The 19,251-nt window shown below is 48.1% G+C and overlaps 1 protein-coding gene across 1 annotated transcript; it reads left to right on the top strand.

Moving 5' to 3' along the window:
• The first annotated feature begins 4,555 nt into the window (after positions 1 to 4,555).
• On the top strand, positions 4,556 to 5,458 carry LOC143306172 (uncharacterized). Its single transcript, XM_076693039.1, has one exon. It carries the CDS (start codon positions 4,556 to 4,558, stop codon positions 5,456 to 5,458), a length of 903 nt encoding a protein of 300 aa, XP_076549154.1.
• The last annotated feature ends 13,793 nt before the right edge of the window (positions 5,459 to 19,251 follow it).

The raw sequence follows: 19,251 nt of genomic DNA on the forward strand, positions 1-19,251 counted from the left end.
TATGAAAGGCACATGGCCATACTCCATGAGTGGCAGACGATGCGACACACGATTGAAGCGGAAACTCGCGATCAAGCGAAAAGTGAAAAGTGGATAGCTTACAGGAGAAAATTATTAACCGCATCAAATTTCGGCAAGATATGCAGATTGCGAAAAGATACACCGCGGGCAAATACTTTGAAGAGTATAATGTATCCGCAAATACCGAATTTACGTTCCCTCGAATACGGAAGAGAGAACGAGGCAAACGCCTTGAGGCAATTAGAAGACGAATTAGGAATTCATATTCTACCATGTGGCCTCTTCATCGATGCCGTTGTGCCTTACTTAGGTGCAACCCCTGACGGCATTGTAGACGATGATATCATCGTCGAAGTAAAATGTCCGGAATCGGCGAAGGATTTATCGCTTGCTGAAGCAATAGAGCAACTTCCTGCAATACGGCGTATTTTCCGGGGTGATGAAATGAACAAAATTCATCATTACTATTATCAAGTGCAAGGACAGTTGCACATAACGAATAGACAATGTGCTCTGTTCTGTTTATGGACGCCGAAAGGAATGAAAATTGTCAAAGTACCAAGAAATGATACATTCTGGGCAACAGAGATGGAGGAAAAACTGAAGAAGTTTTATAAGGACTGCATGTTGCCAGAAATCATAGATAGTAGATTCAATCGACACCAGCCGATTAGAGAACCTCCGTACATAAAAACAGGAGGAACATGTACAAGTACACGATAAATGGCTGTGAAACAAGCAATTACAATCGAAAGTCACTAATGCACCGACGAGTGCATTCAGCTCATACGAAGAGCTGTGAAACAAGAAAATACAATACAAAGTGACTAATGCACCGACGAGTGCATTCAGCTCATATGGAGAGCTGTCAAAGAAGCAATAGCAACCCGAAGTCACTAATGCACCGACGTGTGCATTCAGCTCATATGGAGAGCTGTCAAACAAGAAAATACAATACAAAGTGACTAATGCACCGACGAGTGCATTCAGCTCATATGGAGAGCTGTCAAAGAAGCAATAGCAACCCGAAGTCACTAATGCACCGACGTGTGCATTCAGCTCATATGGAGAGCTGTCAAACAAGAAAATACAATACAAAGTGACTAATGCACCGACGAGTGCATTCAGCTCATATGGAGAGCTGTCAAAGAAGCAATAGCAACCCGAAGTCACTAATGCACCGACGTGTGCATTCAGCTCATATGGAGAGCTGTCAAACAAGAAAATACGATACAAAGTGACTAATGCACCGACGAGTGCATTCAGCTCATATGGAGAGCTGTCAAAGAAGCAATAGCAACCCGAAGTCACTAATGCACCGACGTGTGCATTCAGCTCATATGGAGAGCTGTCAAACAAGAAAATACAATACAAAGTGACTAATGCACCGACGAGTGCATTCAGCTCATATGGAGAGCTGTCAAAGAAGCAATAGCAACCCGAAGTCACTAATGCACCGACGTGTGCATTCAGCTCATATGGAGAGCTGTCAAACAAGAAAATACAATACAAAGTGACTAATGCACCGACGAGTGCATTCAGCTCATATGAAGAGCTGTCAAAGAAGCAATAGCAACCCGAAGTCACTAATGCACCGACGTGTGCATTCAGCTCATATGGAGAGCTGTCAAACAAGAAAATACAATACAAAGTGACTAATGCACCGACGAGTGCATTCAGCTCATATGGAGAGCTGTCAAAGAAGCAATAGCAACCCGAAGTCACTAATGCACCGACGTGTGCATTCAGCTCATATGGAGAGCTGTCAAACAAGAAAATACAATACAAAGTGACTAATGCACCGACGAGTGCATTCAGCTCATATGGAGAGCTGTCCAATAGTAGAAGTAGAAAATAATGTAAGTATGTAAAAGAATGTAACTATGAAAGTATTTGGAGAGTGAAGAGGACCGTCTATGACGGGGGTGGTGGTGGGTCTCTTCACACTCTCCTAATAATGTATACTGGCAGCTACTTTGCCTTACTTTGTACAGGAAGAGTGCAATGCATGACAGCGTAAGTATGACATTTATACTTTTGATATAGAAATAGTTGGATGAATTGGCAATCATAATGAATTTCATGTATGAATTTATTTAAATTATTTTCAGTGATCAGTATCAATGGTGAAAATCCTGTTCTACAAAGGGAGGAAAGCAACCAGGTCTTTGCAATGCAAGCAGAAAGATAAGTAAATCACATACGTTTACATGTTTATTGCATGCAGATTGATTAGTACTGATTGTAACTTTTTATTGTAGGTTCAATGACAATTTACTGTTTACACCATTGCAAGAAATATCGGTCAGAAATGGGAAAGTAATAGTGGATTCATCAGGAAGTGTAGGTACCAGTTTTTACATTAAAGCAGTATAAACTGAAAAAGTAATTGTTATTAAACTTATTTATTTTTACAGACCAAACCAGGGTGTACAGCATGATAGTTGAAGATATTCGGTATTGTCTCAACCGAATTGTATACATAATGTTTCTTCAATAATTACTGTCAATTATCTTATAAGTGTACGCAGTTCATGTTCTACTGTAGTATTTTATTAATAAAAAAGGCTTGTAATTTACTGGGCAGTGTTTTAATCCTTTTATTTACTAATCTAACCCTAACCCTAACCGTTTAGTATTTTATTATGGAAAAAGGTGTAACGTAAGGAACTTTATTTTTCTGGGATTTCCCATCTTTTATTTTTCCTTCTGACTTATTCCTCACTCCAACGTAACATTTTGTAGCATAAGCATATTCTCATTAATTAAAAGTATAATAAATTTGCACTATCAACCAAACTTTGCGTTTACATTTTGTCAAGTATAATGCGACAGCTGACTATTTCTTTTACATTCAGAATAGAATATAGAATTAGCCAAAAGCGCCCTCTCGTTTTCATCGGCCTGCCCTACATCTATGGGTATTACCATTTCGGTGCAGAAAAATCTGCTGTAATACTGACGTCCCAAATCGGAGAGGTCACGTGCCGTGTCTACCCCCTTAACACTGCCCTTTTGGCGATTGACCAAATACTTAGCATGGTCAAGAGTTCAAATGACCTTGTAAATAATTATTTGAAGAAAATTGCCGAGGGGAGTGCAATGGTTACACAAATAAGCTCGGAAATGGGAGAAAACTTAATAAAAACCCGAGGATTGATTACGGAGGCGATCAATACGTACAAGGAAGAAAGAATACAACAAGAAGAACTCAAAAAGGTAGAAGAAAATAAAACTGCACAAATAATAAAGAGTCTTAACAAATTGGAAAACAGACAGAACACCATAGAGGCACGTAACGAATATACGGAGATGCGAAATAAGAGGAAAAACGTGACACCACCAGAAATGGAGGCGCTATCAAAAAAGACGCGCACTACTAATAAAGAGATCAGAGCGAAACCGATGATTAGGAGTATCCAAATTATAGGAAGAAAAAATGAAGAAGCCTCCTCGGAGTCGGAATGGGAAATGGTAGGTCCAAAGAGAAGAAGAAAACCAAATGAAAAGATTGAGACACCAAGTACAGATAAAAACGCTAAAATAACAAATACAGATAACTACAGAAAAAGGAATGCGCCAGTAATTAAGAGAAATGAGGCCATTACAATCAGCGTAAACAAAGAGCAAACATACGCAGAAGCAACGAGAAGGCTTAAGGAAAAAATGGGAAGAAATGTAGAGGGTGTGAAAAGAATCAGACACACCAGAACAGGAGACATCCTAATTGAATTCGAGAAAGAGACCGATAGCACAGATTTTCATAAGAAGGTCAAAGAAGCTATGGGGGATGAGACAACGGTAAGAAGACTCGTACCAAAGATCACTCTCGAAATCCTGGATATTGATCCAGGTGCTGTAAAAGATGAGATCCTCGAAAGCGTATCGGAAACCACTGGAGTAAATAGAAAAAATATCAAATGTAAGAATATTAGGAGCTCCTTTATGGGCACTCAAGTGGCTATCATAGAAGGCCCCGGAGAACTGGGATCCCTGCTTAGGGAAAACAAAATTAAGATTGGCTGGGTATATTGTAGAGTAAGACAATTGCCCAGTATAACTAGATGTTTTAAATGCCATAAGTTTGGCCACGTAGCAACGAGGTGTGCTACGATCGAGGGTAACGCGGACATATGTAGAAGATGCGGTGAAAATTCGCATAAAATGGCTGATTGTAAAGCCGAAAGAGCAAGGTGTGTACTCTGCGTAGAAAAGGGAATCACAGGGGCTGAACTAAACCATATTGCAGGATCCCTCAGATGTAAACAATATAAGGAAGCAATAAGCGGGGCACCTAAGATAAACAAAATTCAGTCTTAAACTACTTCAAATTAACCTTAATAAATGTAAACTGGCTCAGGATTTACTAGATAAAACTGTAAATACATTAAACCCAGACTTAGTATTAATAACTGAGCAGAATAGAAATAAAAACTACTGGTTTAACGACTGCAAGGGAGATGCTGCAATATGGGTGACCAATCAAGGTGTGCAGAAAGGGAAAAATATAAACATAGTTAGACAAGGGGTAGGCATGGTGGCTATAAATTACAATAATTTCCTGATAATTAGCGAGTATATTTCGCCAAACATAGATGTTGTAACAGTAGATGAGAGACTAGACGAAATATCCGAGGTTATCAAATCCAATAAATGGAGCGGTATCCTTCTGGCTGGCGACTTCAATAGCAAGTCTCCTGTTTGGGGTGGTAACACCTGGAACGCCAGAGGCAAAATATTATTAGAGTATGTACTTAGCGAGAGTCTGTCGCCCATCTACACAGTGGGCGGGAACACATGTATAAAGGGAAACGGTTCTAAAATCGATCTATTGATAACAAGTACTAACCTGTGTTACAAGGTTACAACCAGTGAAGTCCTTGATGAGTTCACTGGTTCCGACCATCTCTATTTGTGGCACGAGGTTAACCTAGAAAATCCTGAAATAGATAAAACAAAAAGTATTAGAAATAAGAACAAGAAAACGAAAAATAGGGGTAATAAAAGAATGAACAGAAGTACTATAGATTCAAATAAGTATGTAAACAAGTTCCTCGAGAAATACGGGGACAGAGAAAATAATAGGTACAGTATAAATCAGACGGTAAACGATATTAAAAAAGTACTCGAGGATATGCAAAAAATAGGTAGCAACTGTACTAAAAGAAATCCTCTTAGACCTGGCAGATGTCCGGTGCACTGGTGGACGCCGGAAATAGCTGAACAAAGGAAAGCTACTAACAAACTTCGCAGGAAGGTTACTAGGTTAAGGAGAAAAAAAGAAAAAGAACTATCAGAATTAGCGGAAAGAGAATTCAAATTAGCCAAGAAGGAACTAAATAAGAAAATTAGAAACTCAAGAAAAGAAACCGTAGAAAAACTTATTAAGACCATCGACAATGATATGTGGGGGGAAGCCTTACAAAATGATAATTAAACAAATTAAGCCCAGTGTTCCACCGATTAAACTGGACAACTGCCAGATTAACAGGGTTATTGAAGGGTTGTTTATCCTAAAACCCATAAATCAGGAAACGAAACCCGGGGTGACACCTGAAATTGAAACACGGGTAAGTACACAAAATAATGATGGGGTGGTAGATGTTGAAAGCGGAAACGAAAACGAAGACGACATTACGGAAGAAGAAGTAGTCGCCGCGTGTAAAAAAATAGCTACAAACAAAGCTCCGGGGCCAGACGGGATCCCGGCAGCAGTTGCCAAAAAAATAGGGTTGGGTGCGATTACCTTCTGGAGGGACCTGTTAAATGCGTGCTTGAGGTTGGGCTACTGGCCTGTCGAATGGAAGACGACCAGGTTAGTTCTCCTCCCTAAAGGAAAACCTGCAAATAAAACAAAAGATAAAATCACCGAGCTTATTCCATCGGATTTTAGACCGCTATGCATCGCGTCAAACATAACAAAAATTTTCGAGCAAATTATAAAGATTAGACTATTAAAAGCAATTAGAAAAGAAAATCTTTCACCACAGCAATTCGGGTTCAGGAAAGGACTAAGTACAATTCATGCCATGGATAGGGTAGTTAAATTATGGGACCAAGCCAAAAAAGAAGGTAGACACTGCCTGTTGATTCTGCTGGACGTGAAAAACGCATTTAACTCACTACGGTGGAACAGCGTAATTAATGAGATGAAAAAGAGGAAATTTCCGCAGGATCTGATTAAACTTATAAGATCCTACCTAAGTGATCGCTGGCTAGTTATAGGAGACGGCGATGGGAAAGAGAAAATTCAAGTTTTTGGAGGAGTTCCACAAGGATCCATAATAGGCCCTTTTATGTGGAACCTGGTATACGATGGGCTGCTGAGGATTAAACTTAGAAGAGACGTATACCTGGTGGCTTTTGCGGATGATATAGGCATAATCGTGATCGATAATGACCTTGACAGGATGAAATTTATAGCGAACGAAACCATCAAGGATATGGTAAAATGGTACAAGAGTGAAGGTTTGGAATTGGCACCACACAAGTCCGAGTCACTTTTGCTGACTGGCAGAAAACATCCACAAGGAATTCAAGTCTATATCGACGAAAACCAGATCCCGGCGCGCAAAAAAGCTAAATACTTAGGAGTTATTTTTGAGAGTAACCAAATATTTAAAGAACAAATAAAAGCAGCCACCGATAAAGCGAGTAAATACGCGCTACATCTGAGTTTTCTAATGCCAAACATAAATGGGGCTGGATACAAAGCTAGATTACTATATTATAATGTGGTAAACTCGGTCGTAATGTACGGGGCTCCGATATGGGCTCGAGCTCTGAAGTACAAAATAAATGTTAAAATGCTAAGAGACGCACAAAGGCAACCCCTTAGCAGAATCTGCAGAGCGTACAGAACCGTATCGACGGAGGTGCTGTGTATCTTAACAGGAAAGCTCCCGTGGGATTACACAGCCAAGGAAGTTGAAAATGTATATAATAAAATCAGAAAATTAAAAGAGGAAACGAATACAACCACAAATGAGGAGACGCCAACTATGGAAGAAAAAAAGGAAATGAAGGAAAATGAGCAAAAGAAATCGATGCAAAAATGGCAGGAAGAATGGTCAAGCCAGACTAAGGGAAGATGGACCTATACGGTTATTCCAAACCTAAAAGAATGGTACCAGGATGGACCACCACCTTTGGATTATCACACGGTTCAGGCACTGACTGGTCATGGATGTTTTGGCTCATACCTTCATAAAATCGGAAAAGAAAATACGGCAAATTGCTGGTTTTGTGACGATCCAAATGACGATGTGATGCATACTCTTTTCCAGTGCCCAAGGTGGAGTGCGGAGAGAGAAAGCCTCATAGGTCACATCCAGCCCGAGATCTAGGCAACAGAAAACATGGCAAACCTATTAAAAAAGAAAAGTACCAATTACTACGTTAGAGAATTTTGCATAAATTGCATCAGTGAAAAAGAAAAATGGGAAAAAACATATAGAGAGAAAATTAGGCGTGAAATTAAAAGAAACGCACGGGCAGAACCAACGGGCGAGGTAGAAATCATACAACTATAAGTGACGAAATAGAATTAAATTAAATTAAAAATAGGAAACAAACTAGCAAATATAAATTGAACCGAATTGTTGGGCCCGAAAGGTTTTCCGAGTAGTAATCCAAATAATAAAAGAAGAAAATACCTACTTGTACAGGTGGAAAAACCGCATAGTAGTACAGCATACTCAAAATTGCAAATATGAGCCTAAAAGGTAAAAATAGGTCAAAAAAGTCAATAAAGGCGAATGAACGAACGAAAGAACAATAAAAAGCACTTACTGGTTGCTTGGTTACATAAATATATATTACCATCATTTAGGCGTTGTGTTTATGGCGATCGTTTAACGCAAATCTACTTAAAGTGAAGCCCAGTTAGTTAAAAATGGTTACCGTTTGTAACTGGAATAAATTACTTACTCATCTATTTATTTTACTACTTAAGTATTTATTTATTATTTATTTATTTAACTATTTATTTATTTATTTATTTTAGCTATCTGCAAATCATAAGAACATTTTATACAAAGGACTAAGTTTTATTCTGTTAAACATATAATCGCGTATCTAACTTCTATTTTACTTATATCTTACTTATATACTTAATACGAATAGATATACTGGAAATTTTACAAATATGACTATATCTAGATCTTAGATTTTGAACGCATTGACTCACCGTGATATTGAGGTAAAACCCCTAAATAAAACACAGAAATGTACCAAATGATAGATTAAGGGTGGCTAAAAAAGGTTAGACCGAAGTTTTGCCTAAAAAGGCCTTACCAGTCTATCCCGGCCACTTGAAAAAAAAATGGTAAGTACGAGGAGGGGGTTTTTAGTGGGTAAACGTGACGGAGTCCCACACTACCGGGCTTGCACTCCCCGCCCGGTGTGCATAAAGCATTTTCCCCCTCCCCGCCACAAAAAAAAAGGGTTAGGTTAGGTTAGGTTAGGTTAGGTTTTGGCACCGCGTTTTCCCCGCCCCCAACACTAATGGAACGGGGGCGGGGCTACGTAGCGGTGCAGTGGGGAGAGATAGCGGTGGTGGGCATGTATTGTCCGCCCAGCCTATCCCTCGCGTCATTCGAAGAGTGCCTAGGCCGGGTGGGAGATGTGATCTCCCGTTGCTACCCCCGGCCGGCACTCGTTCTCGGGGATTTTAACTCCCACGCAAAATCGTGGGGGTCCCCGAGGACAGACGCGAGGGGTGAGGCGGTGCTCGACTGGGCGGCGGAAAATGAGCTCCGGTTGCTGAACCGGGGCTCTGTTAGCACCTGCGTACGTGCACAGGGGGAGTCGATAGTCGATCTCTCTTTCGCGACTCCCTCGGCGGTGCGTATGGTGCAGAGTTGGAGGGTGGTGGAGGAGGCGGAGTCGCTCAGCGACCACAGATACATCCGCCTCGAATTTCACTCCACCACCAACCGCCGCCCGGCGAGTGGCCCGCCGCCGCTGAGATGGGCGCTGAAGAGGCTGGATAGGGACGCGCTGATGGCCGCAGCCCTCGCTGTGACCTGGCCGGAGCAACCGGCCGGGCCGGTCGCGGATATCGGGGAGGAAGTGGAGTGGTTCCGGGGCACGATGAAAGCAATATGCGATGTTGCTATGCCCCGGGCCAAATGCCTCCCCAGACGGGCCGCCTATTGGTGGTCGGGCGAAATCGCCGACATCTGGCGTAACTGTAACGTCGCCCGACGCCAGTGGCAAAGAGCCCGTCGGAGAAGGAACCGCGACCCAGCGAGGGAGGAAACGCTGTACGGGTGCTACAGGGTGCTAGTGGTAACCCTGCAGCAGGCCATCAGAGAGGCCAAATCCCGGGCGTGGCAAGAGCTCCTCGGCTCTCTGGAGAAGGATCCGTGGGGGCGCCCTTACAGATGGGCCATGAGTAAACTAAGGCCCAGGGCGCCGCCCGTGACGGAGAGCCTCGATCCCCAGTTCCTGGGGCAGGTGGTGGACACGTTATTCCCTCGTGACGAGGGCGACCACCCCTGCCCCGCGCCGGTCCAAGTCGAATGGACCGACGAAATGGGGGTCACGGAGGAGGAGCTGGCCGGGGCAATCAAACGTATGGCGGCCCGGAACACCGCTCCGGGCCCAGACGGCATCCCCGGCCGAGCCTGGGTATTGGCCCTGCGCGTCCTTGGACCGCGATTGAGGCGCCTCTTCAGCGCCTGTCTGAAGGAGGGGACATTCCCTAGGGAGTGGAAGGTGGGACGACTGGTCCTGCTGAAGAAGGAAGGACGGCCCGCAGAGAGCCCCTCTGCGTACCGGCCCATTGTTTTGCTGGACGAGGTCGGGAAGCTGTTCGAAGCGGTGATAGCTGACCGCCTCGCCCGGCACCTATCCCTGGTGGGCCCTGATCTGGCCGAGTCGCAGTTTGGCTTTAGACAGGGGCGCAGCACCATCGATGCAATTCACTCGCTGCGCTCCTGTTGCGACTCGGCCACGTCCAGGGGCGGGGTGGGGATGGGCGTTTCACTAGACATAGTGAACGCCTTTAACACCCTGCCCCACGGGACGATAATGGGGGCGCTAAACGATCACGAAGCGCCCCCATACCTGACGAGGATCATAGGGCACTACCTATGGGATAGGTACATTATGTATGTGGGCCGGGACGAACGCATATACACGAGGGGCGTCGAGAGGGGTGTACCCCAGGGGTCCCGTTTGGGACCGCCGCTGTGGATCCTGGGGTACAACAAGACTCTGTGGGTCGCCGTCCCGGACGGGGTAAGTGTGCGGTGTTACTGTGACGACACCCACATCTTTGCCACCGACCGGGACTGGAGCAGGACCAGTCGTCTTATGGAGATAGGTGTGGCTGCCGTCGCAGCGACCATCCGGAGGCTGGGGCTTCAGTTAGCACCCCACAAAACCGAGGCGATGTGGCATTACTCGCCTCGGCGTGGGGTCGCGCCACCGCCCCAGTCTTGGATCCGGGTAGGTGACACAAGAGTCCAGGTGGGCAAGGGCTTCAAGTACTTGGGCCTCCACCTGGACAGCCACTGGTGCTTCGAGGATCATTTCGACCGTCTGGCCCCCCGATTGGAAAGGGCAACAAACGCCCTCGGGCAGATACTGCCCAACATCGGGGGGCCTAGCGAGAAGATTCGCCGCCTCTACACGGGGATCGTGCGGAGTATGGCCCTTTATGGGTCGCCGATATGGGCCCAGGCCCTGATGGCGTCCCGTCGCAGTCAAGCTGTGCTGCGGCGGGTAGAGAGGACGATGGCCATCAGGGTCGTGAGGGGGTACCGCACGGTCTCCCACGCGGCGGCGATGGCTCTGGCGGGTGTCGTGCCTTTTAAGCACGAGGCGGAGGCCGGCGCCACGTTGTATTGGCGCTTGCGCGGCCACCGCCAGACGGGCGAGGCACCGCCAGAGCCGACGGTCGAGCAGGAGTGGAGGCACCAGGCCCGGCAAAATGCCCTGGACCGGTGGCGCCGCGAGCTCATCCAGAGCGGCGCAGCCGGCCAGCGAGCGGTCGGGGCGGTCCTGCCGGTTATCAACGAATGGCGGGACCGCGGCTTCGGAAGGGTCACCTACCGGACCACGCAGGTACTCACCGGGCACGGCTGCTTCGGTGACTACCTGTGCCGGATAGGTCGCGAGGCGACGCCGATATGCCACCACTGCGGGGCGGAGCGGGACTCCGCGCAGCACACACTGCAGCATTGCCCAGTGTTTGCGCGGGCCCGTCACGCCCTGGAGTGCGAGGTGGGCCCTGATCTCTCGCCGGAGGCGGTAGTGAGAGCCATGCTTTCCGGCGAGGATCAGTGGCGGGCGGTGACCTCATTCTGTGAGGAGGTCATCGCCCTTAAGGAGGAAGCGGAGCGGGGTCGGGAGAGAGCTGACCCCGCCCGCAGGAGGACGCGCCGTCGGGGTAGGCCTCCCGACGGCGCCAACAGCAGATAAGGCGGACGGGGCGGTGGGCCGTGAAGCTATTACATACCAGGCCCACCGCCCCCACCGATAGAAGAGGATGGGGGAGCATCGGCTCCCCCAAAGAGGACTAGGGGGAGGCGCCAGCCTTCCCCAGAAGAGGAGGAGACGGGGAGAGGGATTTGCCCTCTCCCCATCAAAGGATATGGCGGCCCCGCAAGCATGGTGCGGGGCCGCCGGGCCGCAGGCGGCCGGGGCTGGGGCCCCGGTCGTCATTGCACGCGGCCCGAGGAGTAGCCGGCGTCGGGTGTGACCCCCGACGTCGGCGGAGTTGGCACGTATGGGGGAGGGTCAAAGGTTAGACCCTCCCCCGAGATGGGGCGCAGTCGCGCCAAGGGCGGGGGGGTCGCGGAGTGTTCGTAAGAGGTCCCGGGGCCCTCCCTGCAGCCCAGTGCAGGTCACCGTGGAGGTTTTAGTGGGTAGAAATCCCACACTACCTCCTGCCCCTCCCCAGGGGGGCGGGAGGTGTCTTCGGAAGATTTCCTCCACGTATAAAAAAAAAAAAAAAAAAAAAGGTTAGGTTAGGTTAGGTTAGGTTAGGTTAGGTTAGGTTGAGTGCAGTGCTGGGGATGGGCGTTTCACTAGACATAGTGAACGCCTTTAACACCCTGCCCCACGGGACGATAATGGGGGCGCTAAACGATCACGAAGCGCCCCCATACCTGACGAGGATCATAGGGCACTACCTATGGGATAGGTACATTATGTATGTGGGCCGGGACGAACGCATATACACGAGGGGCGTCGAGAGGGGTGTACCCCAGGGGTCCCGTTTGGGACCGCCGCTGTGGATCCTGGGGTACAACAAGACTCTGTGGGTCGCCGTCCCGGACGGGGTAAGTGTGCGGTGTTACTGTGACGACACCCACATCTTTGCCACCGACCGGGACTGGAGCAGGACCAGTCGTCTTATGGAGATAGGTGTGGCTGCCGTCGCAGCGACCATCCGGAGGCTGGGGCTTCAGTTAGCACCCCACAAAACCGAGGCGATGTGGCATTACTCGCCTCGGCGTGGGGTCGCGCCACCGCCCCAGTCTTGGATCCGGGTAGGTGACACAAGAGTCCAGGTGGGCAAGGGCTTCAAGTACTTGGGCCTCCACCTGGACAGCCACTGGTGCTTCGAGGATCATTTCGACCGTCTGGCCCCCCGATTGGAAAGGGCAACAAACGCCCTCGGGCAGATACTGCCCAACATCGGGGGGCCTAGCGAGAAGATTCGCCGCCTCTACACGGGGATCGTGCGGAGTATGGCCCTTTATGGGTCGCCGATATGGGCCCAGGCCCTGATGGCGTCCCGTCGCAGTCAAGCTGTGCTGCGGCGGGTAGAGAGGACGATGGCCATCAGGGTCGTGAGGGGGTACCGCACGGTCTCCCACGCGGCGGCGATGGCTCTGGCGGGTGTCGTGCCTTTTAAGCACGAGGCGGAGGCCGGCGCCACGTTGTATTGGCGCTTGCGCGGCCACCGCCAGACGGGCGAGGCACCGCCAGAGCCGACGGTCGAGCAGGAGTGGAGGCACCAGGCCCGGCAAAATGCCCTGGACCGGTGGCGCCGCGAGCTCATCCAGAGCGGCGCAGCCGGCCAGCGAGCGGTCGGGGCGGTCCTGCCGGTTATCAACGAATGGCGGGACCGCGGCTTCGGAAGGGTCACCTACCGGACCACGCAGGTACTCACCGGGCACGGCTGCTTCGGTGACTACCTGTGCCGGATAGGTCGCGAGGCGACGCCGATATGCCACCACTGCGGGGCGGAGCGGGACTCCGCGCAGCACACACTGCAGCATTGCCCAGTGTTTGCGCGGGCCCGTCACGCCCTGGAGTGCGAGGTGGGCCCCGATCTCTCGCCGGAGGCGGTAGTGAGAGCCATGCTTTCCGGCGAGGATCAGTGGCGGGCGGTGACCTCATTCTGTGAGGAGGTCATCGCCCTTAAGGAGGAAGCGGAGCGGGGTCGGGAGAGAGCTGACCCCGCCCGCAGGAGGACGCGCCGTCGGGGTAGGCCTCCCGACGGCGCCAACAGCAGATAAGGCGGACGGGGTGGTGGGCCGTGAAGCTATTACATACCAGGCCCACCGCCCCCACCGATAGAAGAGGATGGGGGAGCATCGGCTCCCCCGAAGAGGACTAGGGGGAGGCGCCAGCCTTCCCCAGAAGAGGAGGAGACGGGGAGAGGGATTTGCCCTCTCCCCATCAAAGGATATGGCGGCCCCGCAAGCATGGTGCGGGGCCGCCGGGCCGCAGGCGGCCGGGGCTGGGGCCCCGGTCGTCATTGCACGCGGCCCGAGGAGTAGCCGGCGTCGGGTGTGACCCCCGACGTCGGCGGAGTTGGCACGTATGGGGGAGGGTCAAAGGTTAGACCCTCCCCAGAGATGGGGCGCAGTCGCGCCAAGGGTGGGGGGGTCCCGGAGTGTTCGTAAGAGGTCCCGGGGCCCTCCCTGCAGCCCAGTGCAGGTCACCGTGGAGGTTTTAGTGGGTAGAAATCCCACACTACCTCCTGCCCCTCCCCAGGGGGGCGGGAGGTGTCTTCGGAAGATTTCCTCCACGTATAAAAAAAAAAAAAAAAAAAAAAAAAAAAAAAAAAAAAAAGGTTGAGTGCAGTGCGAACCGCCGTACCGAGCGGACGTGTGTCGGGTCCGCTCCGGCAAGGATCGGGTAAAGTGCGGTTTAAAGAGGTTGGAAAATAATTATTTATAGACAAGGTTGTGATTTTCTTTTTCATTTATTGTACCGTACAAGACATTAATATTAAAATTGGAAATTTGATAAACAGTTATGAAAGTTTTAACAATTAAAGAGTTCGGCTAGGAGAAAGTGACAGTTGGAACACTGATATTATAACTAATTAATACGCTGCACTCCAAAAGATTGAGATTTTAGTTATTAAAACACCATAAGTGAGATCGCATTTTTCACTACTGTATCGAAAACTAGGACGGAACTGATTATTTAACGAAGAAAATACAAAAAAGATACAATTAACACCATACGACACGAGGGAGACAAGATGGAGGGACCACGTGATTGGACACACGACAAGGAACACTTCACAGACACTGGACACGTGGGAGAGGCACTACACAGGTGATCAGTACACTGGACATACTTCACAAACACGAGGTATCCATCCCAGCACCGGTGAGTGGCCAATAATTATTATTTTCGACGAAATAAAGCGTTAAACACGGCAAAAGTACACGTGGAAGAAAACGGATACATGAAGTGACAGCCGGAAATCACTAGCGCGACTCTACGAGCTATTTTCGAGATGTTCGACCAATCAGATAGCTGGAAAAGACTTGCGCCGGCGCAAAACAGCTCGAATGTAGAAGAACAACGAAGGAGCTATCGCGAAGAGGGCCCGTGTCACCGAAATAAATTTGCAAAAGTGTTTAAAATTAATTAAAAATCGTAAACTTAGTCATGAATAGTGACAGTGGGAGTGCCGAGATCGTTGTTATGTATTTTGCGTTGAAATTATGGGATCTCGTGTATATATATGGACGTTCTCAGCTGCTTTTAGTATTCTTTGGCACCCGACTGACTTTAATAGGTACTTCGGTGAGCGGTAGAAAGCAATTTTTGACGTCATATGTGCGATAGAAGTGCGCGTTAGCAGGTTACATATAGCATGTTGAAATTAATAAGTCCCGGTACAGTAGAGGACGATATAATGGTCGCGAAAAATTTTTACATCGAAAATGAAATAATATATTTTCGGGGTCTTGGGTGACCCGGGGGTCATTTTGACCCATGGGGTCTTGAGGACCTCTGGGGCCCTGAAGACCCCACCGGGGTACTGGACGCCCCGTGACGTCAGTGTGACGTAGTGCGCGAGTGATGATGCGCGTAGACTCGGTTAGACTCTGTTTTTCTGGGCATCTGAATCGATTTTTGACTTTCCATGGGGTTACAGCTGCCCCATGGAGTCTAAGGAAACCCAATGTAGGAAGGGCTGAGGTATCGAAGGGGCTGGGTCCCTGAGGTACCCTGCTGAAACGGCTCGCATCATACAGGGGCTGGGGCTTTAAAGCACCCAGTATTGATGGCCCCCAATGTTTAGGGGCAGGGGTCTTGAGGCACCCTTGTCAGGATGGTCCTCATTGTTCAGGGGTCGGGGCCCTTGGTGACCCATGGGGTCTCTTGGACCCCATGTGATGAAACGTAGTTTTTTGTGAGGTAGAGAGGTGATGGAACGCACGAACAAGTCCTGAAGGAAAATATAAGAGTTGTGCGCGAGTGCTGAGCAAGGTTTTTACTGAAAGTCGCGGTTTTCGTTATTTCGTGAAGTTTTGACATAAATTTAGTGCGTGGCGGGTTTCCTGTGATTGGTTTACACGTCTTTCGAGTTTCCTGGAGAGATTTTTTATATTTCTTTGTTATATATGTCTCCCATTTACCCGTTATGATGCTGACTTGGCTGTGTATTATGGACATGAGCTGGATTGGTTAGGGTTTCAGGGATGGTATTGCTTATGACGACTCGGCAATGTTTTAACGGACTACTCTACAATAATATAAATATGGACAAAGTTAAATATAGTAAAAGGAATTACGGTGCAGGGGGACTCGGACCCCCCAGTACCGGCGCGGTGGGGAGTGAGTGTGCAGGCACCCCCGCGTCGTCAACCTACGACTGCACAGTACGGGCGGTAGACCGCCAGGCCCCCGTACAGGCAGCTGCTACTGGCGAAGTCCCGGTAAGTAACACGGGAATAGTGGAGGAAGAACGAGCCTTTGCAAGAAATTCGCGTTTGAGCAGGACACCACCGAGTGTTCAAAAGAATAGAGTTTTTAAGTCCGCTAGTACGAGGATGGAGTCGATTGACCTTACTGGTGATGAGGCGGAAACAGAATATGAAAGTGACTATAACAGGAGAAAAACAAAGGGGAAAAAGGTAGGCGTACCCCCCCCGCCCCCACAACAAAGAAAGGAGAGTTTAACCCTTGAAGAAAAGGTTGATGCCAGTCTTGCGGTGATGGAGAAGATCCTCAACGTGATAAATGATCATAACGTAGTGTTTGATAATATGATACTGAACAGAGAAGGTGAGGAAGATTTTGCCCTCAAAAAAACGTATGTATCGTTAAAAGACAACATACAGGAGGTGATGTCGGCGGTGGTGGAGCTAAGGAAAGCACACACTGACCACACAGAAAAAAGGAGGAACAGAGATACTTACCACACGGAGACGAAGATAACGACGAAGTCCAATGAGATGAAGGTGGTGCAGAAACCTGAAAAAGAAATAAAGTCAGTGGGAACACAAACAGAAAGCGATGGGAGGAGTGCTCTCCCCCCCCTTCTGGCAAGACAGAAGAGGAAGGAGATCACCCCGCCCACGGATAAACAGGGGAAGAGGACGAGGTTTTCTAAAACACAGACGGAGACACCTAGGGATAGGATACCAGCGAATAGGGGACAAGTAACAGGTCAGGATGGGGGTGAGGTCTCTGGTGACGGTGACTGGACGGAGATTAGAAGGAGAAGAAGAAGAACGGATCCGGAGGACACTGACAGAGCAGAAACTGAAACACCCAATAGAAATATTAGGGGAGGAATGTTAAACGGTAGAGTGGCTGGAATAAAGAATACGCCTAGGAGAGCTATGAAGCCGCAGGCGATAGCGGTCCGTTTTGGAAAAGATATTTCCTTCGCCGAGGTCCTTAAAAAAGTAAAGGGCGTGGCAGGCAAGACTCCAGATGGAGTTAGAAATGTCAAACAGACCAGGGCAGGGAATCTGTTGATAGAGTTTGCACCAGGGTCGGACCTAGATGAGCTCAGAAGAAATTTGGATGGTAAGCTTGGCGCTAACGTTGAGGTGACTAAGCTACAGACCATGCTTGATGTTGAGATGAGAGGTATTGACCCCTCCGCTGAAAAGGAGGATGTAATGGAAGCCGTCAGGTCAGAGCTGGGGCATGACGCCAAAGGTGTGAGGGTCAAAATATTACGTACCGACCCAAGAATGAACAAGATAGCGGTCATTGAAGGACCAGCGGTAGACATGCAACGGATCCTAAGAGTGGGCAGGATAAGGATCGGTTGGACGATCGTTACGGCGAGGGAGATACCAAGACTGCTCCGTTGTTTTAAATGTCATGGCATTGGTCACATAGCGAGTGGTTGCAAACTCGTTGTTGAGGAAGGCGGGTTATGCAGAAAGTGCGGGGAACCTGGTCATCACATGAAAGAGTGTGCGAGCGAGCCCAAATGTAGATTATGCGTTGCGGATGGTTTGCCCGAGAACCAGATAGGACACGTTGCGGCCTCGGTAAGGTGTCCTAGATACAAGGAGGCTTTAAAGAACAAAAGGCGCGTATGATCTGCATATCCTACAAGTGAATTTAAATCATTGTAGGCTTGCAAATGACCTAGTAAACGTCAGTGCAAGAGAACATGACGTAGACATAATGGTGTTATCAGAGCCATATATTACACCAGAAAATTGGTTCACGGACCTGTCGGGAAGGGCATCTATATGTGTCACTAACTTGGGTATAGCTAAAAGCAGAAAACTAACAGTACTGAGTTGCGGCATGGGTTTCGTCGGTATAAAATATAACGATATAGGTTTAGTGAGCGTGTATGCCTCCCCAAATGTTAGTAATGAAGAGTTTGAGGCTCAATTGGCTGCGATGGAGATTTTCCTAGTGAGCATTCGCAAAACATTGACTAAGATCTTAGTCCTAGGGGATTTTAACGCAAAATCCCCACTATGGGGATCGAAAAAATGGTGTGGTAGGGGAAGAACCCTTTTTCAGTGGTGTAACAGTCTGGGCCTGATTCCCGTGATATCCAATGGAGGCGTTACCTGTGAAAGGGGAGGAGGATCGGTAATAGACCTCCTCTTTTGTAGTAATGATGCCATGAAACAACACACATCATCGGAGATTTTGGACACTTTTACAGCGTCGGACCATAAATATATTATTCATAAGTTTGGTGAAAACGCTATAAGTGGTGAACCAGCAAAGGACCCCTTTGACCTAGGAAAAGGGAAAATTGATGAAGAAGGTCTCCTGTGTGAGCTTGTTCAGAAATATGGGGACGCGAATTACGATAGGAGAGGTAAAACCGGTACCACCATGGAGGTGGACAAGTTCATCGATGATGTAGAGAAATTAGTGAATAAATATACCACCTACAGAGGACCCTATAGAGGAAATCGCCACCCTGTATACTGGTGGAATGAGGAGACGGCTAGATATAGGAAGGATGTAAATAAGGCAAGGAGAAGGTTCACAAGGTTGAGGGCTAAGGGAAACAAGAAAGATATAGAGGAGGCTCATAAGGATTTTAAGATGGCCAAGAAAGCAATGAATCGTGAAGTAAAAAAGGCTAAAAAAACCAGCTGGGAAAATATGTTATCGGAAATAGATAAAGATATATGGGGTAGACCATATAAGCTGGTCACTAGGAAGCTCAAGGGGAAGGTTAATAAACCAGACATCTTGAGCCCTGAGGAAGTTGAAGAGGTGGTCAAAAAGCTCTTTATCCTGTCACCACCGAAAGGAGAGATTCCTGAAAGAAAAAACGAACAAGAGGTTAGAGAGAATATATATGACGTTGAACACTTACCTGATGAATCCGGAAGTCCTGGTGTACCTGCAAATAAAAATAAAAATAAAAATAATAATGATGTGTATGTTTCCACAATAGACGCGCGATACTTACCTGAAGAGCCGCGAGATATACCTGAAAGAGAAAGGGAATACGATGGGACTAATATGTATGAGGAGAGGATGGATGTACCTACCTGTATCAGACACAGAAGAGTG

This window comes from Osmia lignaria, unplaced genomic scaffold (assembly GCF_051020975.1).
Source record: "Osmia lignaria lignaria isolate PbOS001 unplaced genomic scaffold, iyOsmLign1 scaffold0001, whole genome shotgun sequence".
Lineage (NCBI taxonomy): Eukaryota > Metazoa > Arthropoda > Insecta > Hymenoptera > Megachilidae > Osmia > Osmia lignaria.